This window comes from Hemitrygon akajei, chromosome 3 (genome assembly GCF_048418815.1).
Source record: "Hemitrygon akajei chromosome 3, sHemAka1.3, whole genome shotgun sequence".
NCBI lineage: Eukaryota > Metazoa > Chordata > Chondrichthyes > Myliobatiformes > Dasyatidae > Hemitrygon > Hemitrygon akajei.
In genome coordinates, this window is record NC_133126.1 from 19,612,639 (window position 1) to 19,634,920 (window position 22,282).

General features: G+C 41.8%; 1 protein-coding gene across 2 annotated transcripts in view; it reads right to left on the reverse strand.

Moving 5' to 3' along the window:
• The window catches only part of LOC140724757 (activator of 90 kDa heat shock protein ATPase homolog 1-like), a 34,144-nt gene extending 15,819 nt beyond the window's left edge, over nucleotides 1-18,325 (reverse strand). Inside the window, exons 1-5 of one of the 2 annotated variants that reach the window (XM_073039286.1) lie at nucleotides 17,823-18,325; nucleotides 13,104-13,294; nucleotides 11,563-11,645; nucleotides 5,276-5,393; nucleotides 2,211-2,299 (exon numbers count right to left, since the gene is read on the reverse strand). In XM_073039286.1, the coding sequence (XP_072895387.1) occupies nucleotides 2,211-2,299; nucleotides 5,276-5,393; nucleotides 11,563-11,645; nucleotides 13,104-13,294; nucleotides 17,823-17,902 (561 nt within the window). In that variant the 5' untranslated portion in view covers nucleotides 17,903-18,325. The remainder of the gene's footprint in view (nucleotides 1-2,210; nucleotides 2,300-5,275; nucleotides 5,394-11,562; nucleotides 11,646-13,103; nucleotides 13,295-17,822) is intronic. The other variant, XM_073039288.1, reaches the window with a different exon arrangement.
• Between the last annotated feature and the right edge of the window lie 3,957 nt (nucleotides 18,326-22,282).

The following is a 22,282-nucleotide window of genomic DNA, read 5'->3' on the forward strand; positions in this document are numbered from 1 at the left end:
CGGTATATAAGGTGTTGTTCCTCCAACCTGAGTTTGGATTCATTTTGACAATAGAGGAGCCCATGGATAGACATATCAGAATGGGAATGGGACGTGGAATTAAAATGTGTGGCCACTGGGAGATCCTGCTTTTTCTGGCGGACCGAGCGTAGGCGTTCAGCGAAACGGTCTCCCAGTCTGCGTCGGGTCTCGCCAATATATAAAAGGCCACACCAGGAGCACCGGACGCAGTATACCACACCAGCCGACTCACAGGTGAAGTGTCGCCTCACCTGGAAGGACTGTCTGGGGCCCTGAATGGTGGTGAGGGAGGAAGTGTAAGGGCAGGTGTAGCACTTGTTCCGTTTACAAGGATAAGTGCCAGGAGGGAGATCGGTGGGAAGGGATGGGGGGAACGAGTGGACAAGGGAGTCGCGTAGGGAGCGATCCCTGCGAAAAGCAGAAGGGGGGGAGAAGAGGGAAAAATGTGTTTGGTAGTGGGATCCCGTTGGAGGTGGCGGAAGTTACGGAGAATTATAAGTTGGACCTGGAGGCTGGTGGGGTGGTAGGTAAGGACAAGGGGAACCCTATCCCGAGTGGGGTGGCGGGTGGATGGGCTGAGGGCAGATGTGCGGGAAATGGGAGAGATGCGTTTGAGAGCAGAGTTCATGGTGGACGAAGGGAAGCCCCTTTGTTTAAAAGAGGAAGACATCTTCTTCATCCTGGAATGAAAAGCCTCATCCTGAGAGCAGATGCGGCGGGGACGGAGGAATTGTGAGAAGGGGATAGCATTTTTGCAAGACACAGGGTGGGAAGAGGAGTAGTCCAGGTAGCTGTGAGAGTCTGTAGGCTTATAGTAGATATCAGTAGATAGGCCGTCTCCAGAGATGGAGACAGAAAGATCAAGAAAGGGGAGCGAGGTGTCAGAAATGGACCGGGTAAATTTGAGGGCAGGGTGAAAGTTGGAGGCAAAGTTAATGAAGTCGACGAGCTCAGCACACGTGCAAGAGGCAGCGCCAATGCAGTCATCGATGTAGCAAAGGAAAAGAGGGGGATGGATACCGGTTAATGCCCCTCCTCCACTTCTTACCCCATCCCTGACATATTTAGTTGATTGCCTGTTCTCCATCTCCCTCTGGTGCTCCCCCCCACTCCTTTCTTTCTCCTGAGGCCTCCCGTCCCATGATCCTTTCCTTTCTCCAGCTCTGTATCACTTTCGCCAATCACCTTTCCAGCTCTTAGCTTCACCCCACCCCCTCCGGTCTTCCCCTATCATTTCGCATTTCCCCCTCCCCCCACTACTTTCAAATCTCTTACTATCTTTCCTTTTGGTTAGTCCCGACGAAGGGTCTCGGCCCGAAACGTCGACAATGCTTCTCCCTATCGATGCTGCCTGGCCTGCTGTGTTCTACCAGCATTTTGTGTGTGTTGTAGTTCAGAAAAAGCATGATAGCTACTAGAAAGACCAGGAGCATTGAAGATTTTGTTTAATGAATATTATTCAAAAGTTGTGCTGCTCTGAGGCCTCAACTGTTCATTTCCTGTCCACCTGTCCAGGACTGACAAGTTCAGGCAAGTAATGATAGTGGGTGGAGAGCTCGTAGCATATCTGCTTATTACTACGTCATACTCTAGGGAGAACAAAAATCATCATTTAAAATACAATCAAAGCAGTTAATAGGGGAGGAAGAGGAACCCAGTCTAGGGTCCATACAGATTAAGAATTCTAAATGTTGGATAAATTAAGATTTATGGAGCATAGCCATGGATAGGCTTCAGGAGTCCTTCAGTCTCTAATCAACTTGGGCCGAAATACCTTATAGCTCAAAGGCATCCAAGACTGATCCTGCCATCAGAATTGATTCAATAAAGAACTTCACCCTCGGTGAAGAATCTTGACACCATAGACGTATCTGGCAGAAAGTATTACAATGCATCAGAAATTAAACATTGCTTTGGCTAGCTATTAAAACCAACCACAAGGCATTCAGCTTAAATCTCAATAATATAATCAAGTGGGAGCTCTAGAGTTAGGAAATATATTATGGACCAGGTCAGCTTTTGTACTGTACACAATGCCATTCAATTTCAACATGGTGTTTTAATAAGACTCAATTCTAGCCACCTGTTCAAGCAAACTGCACTCCTGTGATCTTTGGAGGTGGCACAGCAAGTATGATATATCAAAACTTGACATTGTAGTTGATAAATAGCAGTTAATGTTTCCTTACCTTGGTCTGCAGATCAATCTTGGGCTTAGATTGTGACTGTTCCTTCTGAACTCCATTAACTGTTGGCAATATCATTCCTTGAGTAAATTCTGAAATACAAAAGTAACATCAAATTTGTGCACAAACCTTATTAACTACTGTGGTATTGAGAACACAGAAGCAGAGTATTTTACAGGAATTACTTCAACTGCAAACTCCAAGATTGTATGACAAGCCATACAAGATGACATCAAAGTGTGGATGAAAGCAGCTTTACGTAAATTAAGACTAAAACCATGACAAAAAACAATTATTGAATACATCTCCTCCCTCTTGTAAAAGGATTTACACACTGGGTGCATGAGCCTGAAGACCAGTGTTTTAGACAGTTTCTTCCCCATTGCCAGATCTCTGAACAGTCCAGGAAGACTACCTCGTTATCCCTCTTTTGCACTATTTTTTTTAAACTTCTAATTTTTTATGTTTTGCAATGCACTGCTGCCACAAAATAAGTTTCATGACATACATCAGTGATAATAAACCTCATTCTGATTCTGTCACCCCTTCTAATTTGGTGTCTGGTGCTCAAAGTATAACATCTTCATTGGAGAGATCAAATCAGGTTAGGCATCAGCTTTGCAGGATATTCCTCTTTAATTTATAAGGGCGAATTATCTTAAATTACCCTGTCATGAAGCTATTCAGCTAGACTTGAGATTCTCAATGCCATTCCTCCCTACTTATTTACATGCAAATTACTGAAACATACCAATCAGCTAACGATCTACTCAAAATCGTCAGCCATTCACCTAGACAGGAGGTAGGTTACAGTAGCCTACCAACAAGTATGCCTTTAGAATGCAAAGAAAGCAGATCACCTGGGGAACACCCATATGTCAGAGTGAATGTGCAAACTTCACACAGTAACAGCCAAGGTCAGGTTCAAACCACAATGTCTGTGCCAACCATGATGCCAAATTAAAGTAATTCCATTTGCCTACACGTAGTCTATATCCTCCCAATTCCCTGCTTGTTCAGGCATCAGCTTAAGTTTAAATGCCTCTTAAACTTTGTTATCATACCCATTTCCTTTAGCTCCCTGGCAGCATATTTTAAGCACCCACCACTGTATTAAGAAAAAAAACTTGCCTAGTAAATTTTTTTAAAAATAAACTTTCCCACCTCAGAGCTATGCCTTCTAATAGTTTACGTTTTCACCCTGAGAAAGAGACTATCTACCTAATTTTATGTACATCTTATCAGGTCATCTCACAGTTCCTGATGCTTCAGATAAAACATTCTAAGTTTGCCTAACCTTATAGCTAACCAAGGTAACGTCCTGGTGAACGCCTCAGCATCCTGGCACCCAAAATCCACACACAATACTCCTGAATGTGACCTAATCGAAGTTTTATACAGCTGCAAAGGGCTTCCTGACTTTTATGCTTAATGCAGAAAAGGTAAGTATGCTCTATTCCTTCTATCCATGCTGCCACTTTCAGGGAGTATTTGTTTTGCACCCAAAGATTGTTCTTTAGGTCAATGCTCCTAAGGTCCTAACATTTACTACATACTTTCCTCTTACATTTGACCTCCCAAAGTGCAGCACAGCACTTGTCCAGATCGGGGAAATAACAGACAAACCCATCTGTCATTTATTTCCCCACCCACTTTTCTAACTTATTATATCTTGATGTATCCTTTGCTAACCTTCCTCTCTGTGCATAACTGTGCCAATGTTCATGTCTGCAAAATTACTAGTCAGCCACCTACATATTAGTCAGGATCATTTATCTATAAGAGAACCAAACACCACTGGTCACAGATCTCCCAGTCAGAGTAAGACACCTTTACCACTACCCCAAATTCTATTTTCCAATTAAATAAGGGCTGCAAAAAAGCTGGATGGTCCACAGAAAAGTCAAAGAACGGTTGTGTTACTTATACTGCCCAAATAATCTCCTCAGTTCTTCCATAAATCAAAAAGGACCATACACACTTGTGTTTGGAGCTTCAAATTGGAAATAATTATTTTCCTAGTGCACATGGCCTCAATCTTTTAAACCAATTGAAGTACCATCTTCAGCACAGATCATTATCAATGATCATAAATTTCAATCTGGTTGGGTGCCTGAGTGGTCATTCAAGGAGCAAAAAAACCCATGACTGGCAACTGTACCTGACAACCAGTTTGTTTGAAGAACAGTGAACACAGCACAGTCCATCAAACCAGTCTCCCCTCCACTGACTGTTTACACTTCCTATTTTCTTGGGAATGGAGCCAACATTAGGAGCCCTGCTATGCTAGTTCTCTCCTTTCCCTCCCAGCAGAAGTAAATAAGCTTGAAAGCACAGGGACAGCTTGAATCCAATTGTTATCAAACTCTTGAAAGAACCTCTTGCACAGTAAAAGATGAACATTTGATCTCCCAAGTTACCTTGAATCTATTTGCACTCTCTCTAATTGAAAGACTATACTGCATGGTTTCATTTTAACCAGCTTGTATGGAATGATGTCTGCAAGGCATGCAAAGCAAAGGCTTTGCACCTTTCTCAGTACATGTGACAATAACAAGCTAATCCAACACGAGTTGAAATATTTCAAATGAATTTAGAACAATTACTACTTACAGAAACCAAAGCAACAAGTCCCAATTTTAAGTACCAAAAAGCAAACATTCTGAATTATCAACAGCAATCTATCCTCGCTGACCATTACTCTACAACTAGAGCACAATCCATTTCAGAACATTGCACTGAAAGTGTTAAAGGTTAAAAGTGCCCTGCAATCTGTGTTAAACCTGAGATTTAGCAGTCAGACCAATTATAATCTCCCACCTTAAACAATTACTTCATGTAAAAAAAGGTACAATAAATTGCATACATCAGCAGTTTAAGTCACCTTAGACTTGGATTGATATTGTGGTAAACCAATAAGTGTTACAAACATTTTGGTAAAAATACTCAGAATATTGATAGCCAAATAATGCAATTTGAGGCGGGATGCTTAGATCTGTCAGTATTCGGTTACTGGTTATGCTTTTACTTGAAGAGATTTTCATTATCAAATGCTTAACTCTACTCACCTAATTTCAAAGTGTCAACATAGTTGGCAAGTGCCTTCCTGATCTGATCTGCACCATCAGTTTTCATTAGATCCAACAGTTTCGTCTCAGGTTCATCCTTTACCAGGGCAACAATAACCTGGAAGAAGTGCCTTAGTTACATTCCACATACTATCAAGTTACAAAGAGAAGCAAGGCAAAATCTTCCAATAATTTAAGCACACATACTTACTGATATCACTTTTCAAACATTTTTTCTGCTCTTATAATAGAATAGATTAATTTGAGGTTATGCAGTATTAACCGCCTAGTTATAAAAATTAAAATTACAAAGTGAGGAAAGAACTATTGCATAGAATCATGGGATTATTGTGACAGAAGGAGGATGTTAAATTCACTATTATGGGCATACACATAGTGGCCACTTTATTAGGTACACCTGATCATTAATGCAAGTATCTAATCAGCCAGTCACCTTGCAACAACTCAATGCATAAAAGCATGCAGACATGATCAAGAGGATCAGTTGTTCAGACCAAACATCAGAATGGGAGAAAGAAATGTGATCTAAGTGACTTTGGCCATTGAATGATTGATGTTGCCAGACAAGGTGGCTTGAGCATTCCAGAAACGGTTGAATTCCTGGGATTTTCATCACATACGTCTTCTAGAGTTTACAGAGATTGATGAGGAAAACAAAGAAACATCCAGTCAGTGGCAGTTCTATGGTCGAAAAGCCTTGTTAATGAGAGGCGAAAGGACAACGGCCAGACTGGTTGAATTACTCAAATAACCACACATTACAACAGTGGTTTCTAGATGAGGAGCTCTGCACAGGTCGAACCTTGAAGTGGATGAGCTACAGCAGCAGAAGAAGACCACACCATGTTTATTGGTTACCTAATAAAGTGGCCCCTCGGTATATATAGCAACTGCATAAATACCATGGAAAGTACAGAGGAAATGTGGAGTACATAATTTTACCAGGCAACCTGGAAATACTGGCAGCTGCAGATTTCAAAATGAATTACAGAATAGTTAAAATACCAATCTTGTGTTTTATCAAAATAAATTTTAAAACGCAAGTTGGGAGGTAGATTTAGACTTACTTTACAAATTGGTTGAAAATGAAGTGCAAGATTAGTTAGTATACAGATTTCATAAACCTGAATGTTGTATCATTTAGTATTTCTATTGCTGCTAAAGGCTCAAACTATTTTAAAAACAATGCAAGGGTTAATGCAGTTTAGTTTTCAATATCAGTTAACTGCAGTTAGGAGACATCAAGGTAATGATGTGTTGAAATTTCAGAGAACCTGCAGCTGTATATTAGACAACAGAAATTAAAAACATGGATAGATGGACAGACATCTTCAATTCCCCAGTTTTGGATATAATCCTACAATTCCAATTAGAACCCAGAATAGCTAAAGAAACCTACTCAGTCCGGTTGAAATCTTATGCGGAACTTGAGATTAAATGTATCTCATTACATTCCTAAACCACCAGTTATTGTGCAGTGCTTTAGATTCAACAGTTAGAAAATGAAATCAGTAGCAACATTTCTTGCTGAATTAAGAAAACTGACTAAATTTTGTGACTTTATCACTGTTCGAGAAGACATGATGTGTGATTGCTTGATCGTTAGTGTGTGTGATGTTCAAATTCAACATTGCCTACTGGCAGAATCAGAGCTTACACTTAAGTCAGCCTTGATATTGCAAATTGCATGAAAGTGGCAGATAAGAATACAGTTTTGTTGTCACAGTGCAAAGTTCAAAGAGACAATGTCCCTCTCACCTACAACTGCTGCAGATTATAATGACATTAAAGTGTGCCTAACTAAGAAAAAAGAAATTATACTCCAGATTTCTGACATTACTATTGCAGTTAATTTCACCAAACGCCTACTGACTGTCATGACCGAGACTGTCTGCCATACTTGCCAAAAGAAAGGACACTTGGTAAGATTTTGCTGATCTTGGCCTCCATTCAAACCAGAACATTCCACAGCAGCCGTTACGGAGCTGGAGGCATTTGTAATAAACTCATGTGGTCTGTGGTAGTCCCTCTTATATGGATGGTTTTAAAGATTAACACCAGACCCACTCCCTTTGAACTTGTCACCGACTGTACTATTACTCTGCAGTGAAAAGATAAGCCCCACTGCATTACAAACTAAAGACATACACAGGGAAGCAATTGCAGCTAATTGGTTGTGGCAGGGTTCTTCTTGAGCATGAAAATCAATTGCACCAACTACCAGTGCATATCACTAAGGAACAAGGAGCAAACTTACTCAGATGCAACTGGCTACAGCAAGTGCCTAGCCTAGGTGAGTATCAGATGAAAATGAACACGTCAGTCAAGAGTTTACTCAAATGGTACGAACTTATTTTCAGCAACCCTGATGAAGGCAAGCTCAGGAGTACCAAAGAACGTATATCAGAATCAGGCACAACCAAACCCAAGCTCTTCAAGGCATGTTCCCTGCTATACATGCTTTGTTCCAAAGTCAAGAAAGAGCTTATGTGATTACGGGATAATTGAACCCGTGAGATTTTCACACCAGGCAATCCCTATTGTGCCAGTAGTCAAGAGTAAGAGGATGTTGAGATTACAGTCACAGTGAATTCATGCCAACATTCAGAGCCATACCCAATTCCAAAGATAGAAGACATCTGTACAACGCTAGGAGGCAAAACTTATTCACTAAACTTGACTTTGCACTTGCATACCAACAGCTCGAGCTAGCAGTCCAAGGGTCTACTATTGCAATCCAATTCCAGTATATGAGGTTCCCATTCAACATATATTCATCTCCAGCAATATTCCAACATACCATCAAATCCAATTACCAGGTCAACCCTAGAAGAGCACCTGACTAACACTGATAAAACTTTCTCCTAACTAAAGAGTGAGAAATGCATCTTTCTGGCAGTTCATGTAGAATACCACCGTTTTCGCTTGGATTCCAAAGGTATATATCAAGTCAAAGAAAAGCTTCATCCCATTTATGAAGCTCCAGCACCAAGGTATGTCCATAAACTTTGCTCCTTTTTGGGCATGTTTAATCATTATGCCAGAGTTTTGGTCTGTTTAACGATCTATTGAAGGAAGGTACGAGGTGGCTTCGGGAGCAGGCAAAGGAAACTGCTTTTCAGAGAGCCAAACAAATGCTGACTTAATTCCAAGCATTAATGCACTCCAGACCCAGGGTGCCAATAGTTTTGTACTGTGATGCCTTCCCGTATGGTGTTAGTGCAGTGCTATCCCAGTAGAAACGATAATGAAAAGCCTGTTGCTTTTGCAGCACGCACTCTTAACTCAGCCAAACGAAATCATGCACAGTTGGACAAAGAAGCACTGGTGGTTATTTTTGGCATCATGCGTACTCACCATCATCTGTATATCCAACGTTTCAACATTTATATGGACCACAAGCCATTGGCGGGATTGTTTTGGTGACAGCAAGGCTGTGCTGCAGATGCCTTCACCCAGGATGCAACGGTGGGCCCTATACCTGTCCGCTTAACAGTACATGCTATCTTCTGTTCTTGGTAGAAACAACTGTATCACAGATGCCTTAAACTGTCTTCTGCTATGTAAATATCCTTGAGAGTCAGAACTTCCAGATAAACTGATGGATTGGGTCAATACATCTCTGATTACCATTTCTCAGGTAAAAGAAGAAACTGAACTGATGCAAGTTAAAGGCACGTACAAGATGGATGACCAAATAGTGTGGCCGAAACTGTGCCACCCCATGCCAGACCTCAAAACTAGCTTAGTATCTACAACAGTTGTCTGTGGGAAAGTTTTATTGGTAATTCCTACATGATTACGGTCCCCTATCCTGGAATTTGCATTGTGCACATCCAGGAATACCACAAATGAAAGTGCTAGCCTGGAATTTATGTTTGGTGGCTGAAAATTGATGAAGACATTGAGCACACTGTTCATGCATGTAACCCATGCCAGCAGTTTCAACCTTTAAATGCTCCCATACCTATGGCTTCATGGCAATAGCCCACCAAACTGTGGATTTACAAGTAGACTATGCAGGTCCAATGGACAGTCACATGCTACTGGTAGTTGATGTGCATTCTAAATGGATTAAGGCCGGTGAAGACTTCAATCAGCCAAATGACAAACATTTTATGCACATCATTTTGTACATATGGAATCCCAATACCGCGGTTTGAGATAATGGTCCTACATTTACAAGTGAGCAATTCAAACTACTTTTACAATACAACGGAGTTCACATTGCAGCATACACCCCCTTATCACCCATCATCAAACGGTATGGCTGAAAGAACTGTTCAGACTGTCAAGTGGGGATACAAAAGTTCAAAGGTGACATACACACCAGGATAAACCAGTTTTTGTTCAGGTACTGAATAACCCCACAAACTACCACAGGTTTCTCTCCATCTGAGCTATTGATGGGCTGCAGGTTGCATTCCCAATTGAATTTATTGCACCCAGAGATTGGAACCTTGCGGTGGGAAATCCAGTTTATGTTTACCCAAACCCTGAGAGCCGAAGGTGGATGGAAGAAGTTGTGGTGAAAGAGGACCAACAAGTTACTTCAGCACTTGAAGATGGTAGTGTATGCTGCCGACATCTAGACTACATCACGAGAGGGCCAATTGAATCTCTTGTTCCAGAACGAGCTAGTGAATAAGACAGGTTAGTCCTGCAAACTATCGAAGCAGAATCCCCAGTTGAAAGCACTGAATCCAGACCAACACTCGATTCTAGGGGTTCTGGACTGTGTCAATCAAAACAAACCAGAAAACCCGTGGAACACTATCAAGCTGGTTTCACTCAAAAACTTGTGGGTGGAGAGATGTCCTATCCATCATGTGACAGTAATTGGTCTCATGTGACATGTGATTGGTTGATTTGTGGGCTTGTCCATCTGTCAATTAAAGTTTGACCTACTAATCCTGTGTGTGAGAAAGAGTTCATTGTTTCCAGGTGACTAGGAGTCAAGCAGACCATTTGGCAGTACTGTACACAATTAATGTTCTGTTCCAACCTCCAGGTTCTTTCTGAATTGCAACAGAAACCATAACTTAACAATTGACTCCAACATCTTCCCAACCACTGAGGTCAGACTAACTGACCCATAATTTCCTTTATCCTGCATCTCTCCCTTCTTGAAGAATGGAGTGATATTTGCAATTTACCAGTTCTTCAGAACCATGCCAGAATCAATTCATTCTTGAAAGATCATTACTAATGCCTGCATAATCTCTTCATCCACCTCTTTCAGAATCCAAGGGTATACTCCATCTGGTCCAGGTGACTTATCTACCTTCAGAGATTTCAGTTTCACCAAGCATCTTGTCCTTAGTAATTGCAACTTCACTCACTTCTGCCCCCTGACCCTCTTGAACATCCACCATGCTGCTAGTGTCTTTCACAGTGAAGACTGAAGCAAAACACTTATTCAGTTCGCCCACCATTTCCTTCTCCATTACTACTTCTCCAGGCATTTTCCAGTGGTCCAAATCTACTCTGACCTCTTTTACACTACATATCTTAAAAAATTTTTGGTACCTTAACTATTGACTAGTTTAGCTTCTTATGCCATCTTTTCCTTCTTTATGACTTCAGTTATTTTCTGTTGGTTTTGAAAGGCTTCCCAATTCTCCAATTTCCCACTAATTTTTGCTCTATTATATGCCATCTCTTTGGCTTTTATGTTGGACTTGACTGATCTTGTTAGCCATGGTTGCGTCACCCTGCCATTAGAATATTACTTCTTTGGGATGTATCTAACATGCACCTTCTAATTGCTCCCAGAAACTCCAGCCATTGCTGTGCTGCTGTCAGACCAGTTAGTGTCCCTTTCCAATCAACTTCGGCTAGCTCCTCTGTCTCCCAATAGTTCCTTTACCTTAAGCTCCCAAGTCAAATCTGGTTCATTATACAACACCTGATCCAGAATTGCGTTTCTCGTGGTTGGCTCAACCCTGAGCTGCTTTAAAAAGCCATCTTGTACACACTCTACAAATTCCCTTTTGGGATCCAGCACCAAGCTGATTTTCCCAATCTGCTTGCATATTGAAATCCCCATGATCATCATAACATTGCCCTTTTGATATTATCTAAACATTCCTCATTCCTGCAACCACCTGAAGGTAATGATACCAACCTTAGAAAAATAAAATCAATGATCTAAAGCAAATTAAAAACAATACATTTCCAGGGTTAGTGACCATTTGACTTGCATTGAAAAAAAAACTAGTACAGGCGCAGCATTACCCCTTTTACTCCAAAAATAAGGAACTTACGTCCACTTCATCAATGTCATTTTCATCTGAGAGATTTGGTATCTCCACAGTTCCTTTATACTTAACTCCAGTTTTTGAAGTTCCTATAATAGATGAAAACAGGATAGAAAGTTATACAGTGAAACAAATCTGCTGACTTCAAAAACCCGTAATGGCTCCAAAGGACCACATACCCTTCCATCTCAGAGGGTTTGCTGTAAAATTATATTAATATGTAATGGCATGCTGGCCTTTATAACAAGAGGAATTGAGTATAGGAGTAAAGAGGTCCTTCTGCAGCTGTACAGGGCCCTGGTGAGACCACACCTGGAGTATTGTGTGCAGATTTGGTCTCCAAATTTGAGGAAGGACATTCTTGCTATTGAGGGAGTGCAGCGTAGGTTCACAAGGTTAATTCCCGGAATGGCAGGACTGTCATATTGGAGCGACTGGGCTTGTATACACTGGAATTTAGAAGGATGAGAGGGGATCTGATTGAAACATATAAGATTATTAAGGGATTGGACACGCTGGAGGCAGGAAGCATGTTCCCGCTGATGGGTGAGTCCAGAACTAGAGGCCACAGTTTAAGAATAAGGGGTAGGCCATTTAGAACAGAGATGCAGAGAAACTTTTTCACCCAGAGAGTGGTGGATATGTGGAATGCTCTGCCCCAGAAGGCAGTGGAGGCCAAGTCTCTGGATGCATTCAAGAGAGAGTTAGATAGAGCTCTTACAGATAGCGGGGTCAAGGGATATGGGGAGAGGGCAGGAACGGGGTACTGATTGTGTATGATCAGCCATGATCACAGTGAATGGCGGTGCTGGCTAGAAGGGCCGAATGGCCTCCTCCTGCACCTACTGTCTATTGTCCCCTATTTTCATGCCAAAACACTTGACTCTTCACCTATGATTTGTGAAAGCTAAATTATTATCAAGTTCATGCCCACACTGCTTGGCACTGAAGGCACAGGCTGACATACCAAGCATGATTGCAACCAAGCTTGGTTATTCAGTTGACACCCAAAGAACCATTCCCCAGTCTACACATTAAGATTGTTTAGGAGTGAGTCTTAAAGGTGCTACATAGGCTTAGGGCACTCCTGGTTTTGTACAAAAAAGAGTAAAAACCTTGGAGCTGGGAACAGAATTTTTTTCTGGAATGGGAGTGGGAAAACAGGACATTCAAGGACAAGAGGCATGTTAAATCAGTTCCAGTTATACATGTTTGAAATAAATGAACTAACATGTGCTGAAATGCAAATCACTATTTACCTCCTTAATTTATTGGATATTATATCACAGATTTAGGTCATCAGACAAATAGCCATAAGGCTTATTCAGAAGGCATACCACATCAGTTATGTAATTAAACAATTGAGCAATTTGATATCTACATTCTTGCACAATAGAGAATATGAATTCAAGACAACTTCTATCAATAGTGGACTGGCATCAATTCAGAGGTCATGACTGAATTTTTCTATGCCACAATAGGCTTGCCACTCAAAAAACTCAAGGATCTAAGGGGAAAAGTTTCAATTTTTGGTTTTGCATACTCACCCCTCCATGATAAGTGAATATTCCATTCAAAGAAGAAAATCAATTTTCCTTTTCTGTTGTTGATTGAGGCTTCTCCATCACTCTTGGTCACCTCTGTGACTTTGCACACTCCCTCGTCATTTTCTACACTGACTGCCAGCAACAGTGATTTAAGTTTATCTACTGACCAATTTGAGGCATCTCTCTCTGTCCTGCAGAAGAAGATTTATTATACTTAATTGATTTTATTACCTCTATGAGATTACCCACTCAGTCTCTTATGGTCCAAGGAGTAAAGGCCCTCTATCTTTTTTTTTTTAATCATCTTTTTATTTAAAAAACCCTACTCTTAACATTTCTCTTTACCTCAATCTCTCAAGTCCTGGCAACACTTGTAACACTTCCTTTTCACCCTTCATAATTTAATCACATCCTTCCTAAAAGTACTGACCAAAACTGAACACAATACTCCAAGTGTGGCCTTACAGATGTTTGTACAATTGCAAGATAGCACCTGACTTCTATATTCAATGCCCTGACTGAAGGCCAGATTGCTAAAAGTCTTCGTCATTGGCTGGTCTAACTGTGACCCCACTACAAGGGAACTATGCACCTGTACACCAGTACATTCTATAAAAGCACCCAGGGCCTTTCCATTCAATGTAGAAGTCCTCCCTTTATCAGTTCTTCCAAACTACACTTCACACTTAGTCAAATTCAATTTGCTGTTCTCAGCCCACCTATGCCACGTACGATTTCCCAATATGCCAGAGCCGCATGGAAGGAAATCGTCCGCCAACTACAAACTCCAGATGCGACCTACCGACAACAGCCCATCTAACAGTGAATTATGATCCTGCTACACTAGAAATGTTGATCAAAGACACCCAAGGATTGGAACACTTTGGTCATGGGAAACGAATAAGCTGATCATATTTATCTGAGAATAAGAGGAGACAAGGAATGATTCATGATAAAAGTTTATAAAATTATGAGGCAAGAACAGGTTAGAAGATTGAAAACATTCTCATAGTGGGGATATAAAAAAAAGGGCATAGTTTTAAATTATCTACCTCTCATCTTGAAAGGGGACTTGAAAGGCAATGGCTAGGAAACGTTTAAAGGAATATGGGCCTAATGAAAATCAGGGAAGCAACCAGGTTGGCATGAATACATTGCCAAAGAGTTCATGTTATATAACCATGACAATATTTAAAAAAATTAAATATTGATACCTAGAATGCACTTCCAAAGGTGGTGGTGGAAATAAAATCAGTACATTTAAGGACTACATAGAAAGATATTAACTAGGAAATACATAGAAGAATATAGTACTATTGAATCAATTGCAATTAGTGTAGATGGACAAAAGACATGGGCATTGTGAGTCAAAACGCCCTTTCTGGACAGTACAGCTATGACCAAGGACTTCTGAACAAGCTAAGCCTAGACTTGAAAACAAAAGCACAACACACAAACAATTCATACCCTCCACCAAGGCACCTTCAGGGTCTGCCCAGTACTTATTCACAATACCAAAGCCAAGTTCAACCCTTCGTCTACATTAAGGTCATTTGTTGAGGTGGTCCCTTTTTAGTGAAATGTGGATAAGCATTAACAAAAAAATTTATCAGATTTCAGATTAGCATTAGGTTGCTGATTTTTTGTTGAACAAAAAAGAAAAAAACTGCACAGAAAATGCCGACCAAATTCTGCAGTATTCAAGGCAGCAGGGACTTATGTTCCCGAGTCAAAAACATTTCTGCTTGACATCAATACCATTTGTCACTAGATATCAAAACACTCTTTACACACATCATTAAACTTCATACATCTGGATTACATGGTTTCCAATCCCTCCACCCCACCACCCTAACAAACTTTCCACCTTCAAAATTTCCTTGACTTAAAATGACTCACCATTTAATGCACAAGATATTACAGTGCATCATTCATCATATAACCTAAGATTTTGCTATTGACAATCAACAAGATCAACACCAAGACAGCAGCAATGTTCAAGACCCAAAGTTTCAGTAACTATTGTTTTAAAACAAATCAAAGCCCAGATACATTACCTTTCCAAACCCAGGCACAGCAAAACTCCAAGCAATTCTGTTACTGATATTCCTTCCAACAACACTAATAACTTTTTAATGCACAAGCAGGGAACATGCCAGACCCGTTAGTGCCATGTATTGCTGATTTATGACAATCAGATAGCCATCTCCAAAATATTACCAAAAACCAACAGTAATTTTCACAATAGCCATCAGGAAAATGCAAGTTTCAATTCCCTTTTTACAAATTCTTCAATACTCAGAAGCTAATGGGAGCAAGGGAAGTAAAATGATTCATGAAGATTATTCTACATTTTCTTCTAAAAAAAACCTTCCAATAATACATTTTCATCTTCTGCAGTCCACCTAGGGGAGAATTTCGACTACCAGGGACAGCACATATTTCAGTCCCAGATTTACTCCCCTCTCCCACTCCATCTACTGGCCTAAATTTAAAGCAAATGAGCTTTAATACTTCCGTGAAGTAATAAATACTACAAGGAATGGGGAGACCTAGCAATAGAGTTCCCAAACATGCAACAAATCCAAAGGTAGACCCTCACAAACCACTGAGGAATGGAGGGATGAGAGAATGGGAAGTATGCTTAGGATAATGAACTTGCCTTCAACTTCAGCCATCCTATTGTTTTATTTATATATTGTTTATTTGTGGCAGGGAGCCCAGAAGCTTTATAAATATAGAAATAACTGTTATGAAAGAGCAATCTTTTCAGACCAGTATTCCCACCCCCGAACCAAAGTCATCCTTTTTGGCTTTGGCAGGACCTTTATAAGGAGGAGAACAAGAGAAACATTGAGTGTAAAAGTCAAATATAAAAACTATGAATGAGGTAGATATGAGATAGAGACAATGAAAGGGAAAGATAAAGAGGGGAAAGGGTTTGATAGAGAAGCAAATGATACACAGCATAAAGTAATCTGCTTCAACCAATACATGCCAGTGATCTCCAAGCTAGTGCCTTCCCACCTTTCCTTATCAGAACACATCAGCACAGCTGTCAATTTTTTTTTACTCCCTCAATGTTGCTCAAACAGTTCATGACAACTCATTCCACAGAAAGGTACAGCAAAGAAACAGACCCTTTGGCCCATCTAGTACACGCCAAATTATTTAAACAGCCAACTCCCATCGACTTGCACAGGTACCATTGCCCTTCATACCCCTACCACCCCCATACACCATCCAAACTACCCTCAATGAAATTCAGCTTTCATGCACCACTTACACAGGAAGCTCGTTCCACACTCTCATGACCCTCCGAGTGAAGAAATTTTCCCTCGTTTTCTTTAAACCTTTCATCCTGAACCCATGACCTCTAATTACAGTCAGTAATTCTACCTCAGTGGAAAAAGTCTGCTTGCATCTATATCCCCAATTTTTCTTCTTTTTAAAAACCTCTATCAAATCTACACTTAATCTTAGTCCTAACCTATTCAGTCTTTTCTTCTCAGGTCCTCCAGTCCCAGCAACATCCTTATAAATTTTCTCCACACTCTTTCAACCTTATTGACATTTCTGCTGAGGGTAAATGACCCAAACTGCACACAATACTCCAAATTAGGCTTGCCAACGTTTTAGACAGCTTCAACATAACATTCCATCTCCTGAACTCAATACTTTGATTATTGAAGGCCAATGTGCCAAAACTATCTAAGCTTTACCACTTTAGGTGAAGTTTATTCCAAATTCCTTCATGGAATTGTATTAACTTATTTACCTTAGATCATGCTCTTCCCCACAAGTGGGGACATTTTCTTTTTACTGACAACACCAAAACCTTTCAGACCTTTAAAGCCCTCATTAGATCACCCTTCAGTGTTTTCAGGGAAAAAAATAGAGCCAGCCTGTTTATCCTTTCCTGATAATACACTTGCACAACTTTGATATCATAGCAAGGTTTCCTTTCAAGCTGAAATTTCTTAAAACGTGACCCAGTGAACAGCAGAAAAGATCAGAAAAAGTACTGATGCTGGAGGTGTCAAATAAAGACAGAAAGTGCTGGAAATACTGTACTCAGTGACTGGAAATGTCAATCACTCTCTCCTCGTTCAGATGCTATCTGACCTCCTGGATACTTCCACTTTTTAATTACAATGCAAGTTCAACACCGATCTAGCCTTTTCCTAATTTTCAACACCAGAAATAAACCCCATTGCTAAATGCTGACAAAGCTTTTGCATTCCAGGGACCCTTTCTTCCCCCACCCTACCTAGATACAAACCTCCCAAGTGACCTTTTAGTCTTCCTTCCGAAACGTGCAACCTCACATTTAGAACATAGAATAGTACAACACAGTACAGGCCCTTCGGCTCACAATACGAACCCTGCCTCTCATATAACCCCCCCCCCCCCCACCCAACCTTAAATTTCTCCATATACCTGTCCAGGAGTCTCTTAAATCCAGTAATTCCCAATAAATTAAACTTCATTCGCACATTCTCCACGGTTGCTAAATTTCCCACTGAAATAATATCACAGTTCCAATGTGCATTATGCGATCTGTTCACAGCAACGTGGAAACACAACGGACCGGACCACCCCCACCCCCTCCGCTTTATCTCCACATAGGTAAATTAGAAAGACAATAGGAATGAAGTAAGGTTGAATGCGGGCAGATGAAGTTAGGGAGAACTGGACACACAACTCCCAATGTCTCACCAATGCCAGTTATTGACGTTAGTGGCGTCGGCCCGCTCCTCCACGATCCAGCGCGGGTCGCCCTCTCCCCACTTGGCCATCGTGACAGCAGCCGAGGACCGAGGGTCCGGTGACAATGCAAACCGAACAAAATAAAATTAAAAAGACTTATTTGTGTATGAATATATTATGATCCTAATTGGCCTTTTGCTGGCCGAGACTGCCAAGGGAAGAGCCAATATGAACACCAACTGCTTGCCCAGGCCGGCTACTCTCCGACAAAAAAACGTCCCACAGCCGCTCTCCTCGAGCCTTTATCCGGTCGCCGTCAGAACATGCTAGAAACCCGTGACGTCAGCGTCGCGGCGGCCGGCCCCGCTCCTTCGTCCGCAACCCACGCGGCGCTGGGGGCCTGCCGGGGACGCTGGAAAGACATCCTCGCCCGCCCCACACGTCTGACGTAGGGGCACTTCCGCCCCCGTTCCCACTGGGGCAGCCGATACGGAGTGTACAGTAACTTCCGCCCCACTTCGCCGTCCCCAGTGCCAAAACTTGTGACGACATCAGGGCTCTTCGCCTCCGCACCCAACCCCGCCCCCAACCGACGTGATGTCACTTCCGCCCCGCCTCCTTTTATTCCCACCGCTTCTCTAATTCTGATGCAGGTTTGATACTGAAACGTTGAAGCTTTCTCCCCCCCCACAAAAAAAAGAGTCGATTCGACACGCCGAGTTTCTCTGGCAGAATGCTTACTGCTCGCCATCACTTCACACCGCAATCGCCGGTGGTTGTGATGCAACAGAGCTTTCGCCCCTCGCGATCCCTGATTGGAGGGCACAAACCCCGCCCCTTCCGCTGCCAGCTTTCCGGTGCCGAAACCGGAGCTATAGCAAATGTTCACTACAAGTTTTATCCGTTTTTGTTCCTTAGTTCGATAGCTAGTGGATTTAGTTCTTCACTTTAACTTAGTTGGCATCGGCTAGTCGGTGATAGACGGGACAGGTAAACATTCCTTCCGTTCCTAAAGGCTTCGTCCTTTCAGAAAGTTCTAGAAAGGCGGAGCCGGTTGCCTAGAAATTTCAGAACGCTAAATTTCCGAGTGTTACGACAGAGTTCCCCCGGCGATAAAGACCTGCAACGAGGGTTCCTCTTTATAGTTCTCTGTGGAAATGTAATGAAAATGAAATCCGAAAAAAATATTTTCGAAATGATGTTTTAAAAGAACAACTTTTTTTAAAAAAAGTTAAGAATCAAGCAACTTCTAAATTGTAGATGACGAAGGGGGTGGAGAAAATTAAAGAGGATGTTTGTGTTTAGGTGGAGGCCAAGGGCCACAATGCTTGTGGGTGCCAAGTACACATTTGTCCATGTACGGAATAAGTGCACATATCCTTTAAAGTAAAATTTATTTCTTCAGGAATCTGAAAAAGGTGGAAAAGAAAATATATGAACTAATGTAGAGTGGAAAGTGGAGAAGCAGCACATTTGTTGTCAGAATCATGGTGATGCAAACAGTCAATGACTTAACTCGCTTAAGGCTGAGCATTGGGACAAATAGTTCAATACTTCTATTTAATATCAGATAAATGTATGCAATATACATCCTGAAATTCTTGTTCTTCACAGACATCCATGAAAACAGAAAAATGAGTGACAGTTAAAATGTTAAAACTCAAAAGCACCCCCCACTCCCCCGCCATACACAAGCAGCAACAAAGCAATGAACTTCCACCCACTTCCTCAAAAAAGCATCAGCAACCTCCATCCTCCAAGCCCCCGATAAAGACCACAATCTGTAGTACAACAAAAACTAATCGTTCAACCAACAATTCGACATACCACAGGCTTTCTCCCTAATAAAGGGAAAAAGAGGTGTCCCCATTTCATAGCAAGAGGGGAGTCATAACAAAAACAACTGGCTGATTTATGATGTTAAAAGTCTGTTGCACTGCCTGCCCCCTCCCCCCCCCCCCGAGTTCTGTGACACGAGAATCAGCAACTATCTCTCATCCACCAACGAGACAGACAGAGAGAACACAACTCGCTGAGTACAATGCCTCCAACAGCTGATCCACTGTTCCCGATCTCTGTTCTCTCCTGTGACACTTCAGTTTGTGGTACTGGCTTCGATTCAGCCCGTCCACAGGGCTGCGAAACCTCAGATCCCTGAAGGCGTGCTCGTCTTCTAGGCCACATCTTTGAGATATCAAAAAGTGGCTGGTTGGGAGTGGGTCCCATCACTGCAAATAACCTAAGTCTGAGTGCTACTGCAGGTCAGGGTCTTCAACAGAACCTCATCCACCCTGAAAAGGAAAAGGAGAGATGTCAAAGGTAGAAATTAAGTTCTTTCCGTAGATTAACATGGAGTCGCAATATAGCGCTGCCATGACTCCACCTCTGCCTACGTAAAGGCAGATAGTGCATACTGAAAGGAGAACTTCGGGAAAAATTTATCAACCTTAACTGTTATTGATATGAATGCCCTTTACTCAGCCTTGCTGTCACCCCAGTCACAGATTCATAAGCCATCAGGGCAGAATTAGACAACTCAGCCCATCGAGTTTGCTCCATCATTCCAACATGGCTGATTAATTAGCCCTCTCAATCCCATTCTCTTGCCTGAGCCCATGACCTTTGACACCATGACTAACCAAAAACCTATCAATCTCTGCTTTCAATACACTCAATGACTTGGCCTCTGCAGTCATCCCTGGCAATGACTTCTACACGTGCACAAGAAATTAATTCCTTCTCATATCTGTTCTAAATGAATATCCCTTTATTCTGAGACTCACCCACTACGGGAAACAACCACTCCACATCCACTCTTGTCTAGGCTTTAAATATTCGATGGGTTTCAATGAGATGTCCTTTCATACTTCTGAACTCCAGCGGGTACAGGCCCAGAGCCATCAAATGCTCCTCATACATTGACCCTGTCATTCCCAAGATCATTCTTGTGAACCTCCTCTGGACCCTCTCCAATGCCAGCACATCTTTATTAGATAAGTGGCCCAAAATTGCTCACAATAGTCCAAGTGTGGTCTGACAATGCCAGATAAAGGGGATGCAGTGGATGTTGTATATTTGGACTTTCAGAAGGCCTTTGACAAGGTGCTTCACTTGAGGCTGCTTACCAGGTAACGAGCCCATGGTATGTCAGAAAAGTTACTAACACGGCTAGAACATTGGCTGATTGGAAGGAGGCAGCAAGTGGGAATAAAAGGATCCTTTCTGGTTGGTTGCCAGTGACTAGTGGTGTTCTGCAGAGGTCAGTATTGGGACCACTTCTTTTTATGCTGTATATAAATGATTTAGATGATGGAATAGATGGATTTGTTGCCAAGTTTGCAGATGATACAAAAATTGGTGGAGGGGCAGGTAGTGTTGAGGAAACAGGTAGGATGCAGAAGGACTTAGACAGATTAGGAGAATGGTCAAGAAAGTGACAAATGAAATATAATGTTGGAAAATGCATATTCATGCACTTTGGTAGTAGAAATAAATGTGCAGACTATTTTCTAAATGGGAGGAAAATCCAGGAATCTGGGATGCAGAGGGACTTGAGAGTCCTTTTGCAGAACACCCTAAGGTTAACTTGTAGGTTGAGTTGGTGGTGGGAAAGGCGAATGCCATATTAGCATTCATTTCAAGAGGTCTAGAATATAAGAGCGAGGATGTGATGTTGAGGCTTTATAAGGCACAGGTGTGGCCTCAGCTTGAGTATCGTGAACAGTTTCAGGCTCCTCATCTTAGAAAAGATGTGCTGGTATTGCAGAAGGTCCAAAGGAAACTCACAAGGATGATTCCAGGAATGAAAGGGTTATCATAAGAGGAACATTTGATGGCTCTGGGACTGTACTTGTTGGATTTCAGAAGGATGAGGGGGATCTCATTGAAACCTTTGGAATGTTGAAAGGCCTAGACAGAGTAGATGTGGAAAGAATGTTTCCCATGATGAGGGAGTCTAGGACAAGCGGGCACAGCCTCAGGATAGAGGGGCCCTTTCATAACAGAGATGTGGAGAAATTTCTTTAGCCAAAGGGTGGTGAATTTGTGGAATTTGTTGCCACATGCAGCTGTGGAGGCCAGGTCGTTGGGTGTATTTAAGGCAGAAATTGATAGGTTCTTGATTGGGTGTGACATCAAAGGTTACGGAGAGAAGGCCAGGAACTGGGGTTGGGGAGGAGAAAAAAGGATCAGCCATGATTGAATGGTGGAGCAGACTCGATGGAGCAGATGGCCTAATTCTGTTACTATTTATTTTGTTCTTATAAAGCCTCAACATCTTGGTCTTATATTTGCATCCTCTCAAAATGAATGCTTACATTGCATTTGCCTTCCTTACCACCAGCTCACCTGCAAGTTAATTTTTAGAGTATCCTGCATGAGGACTCACAAGTCCCCTTGCACCTCTGATTTTTGAGTTTTCTCCCCTTTTAGTAAATAGTCTACACCTTTATTCCTTCTACCAAAGTACA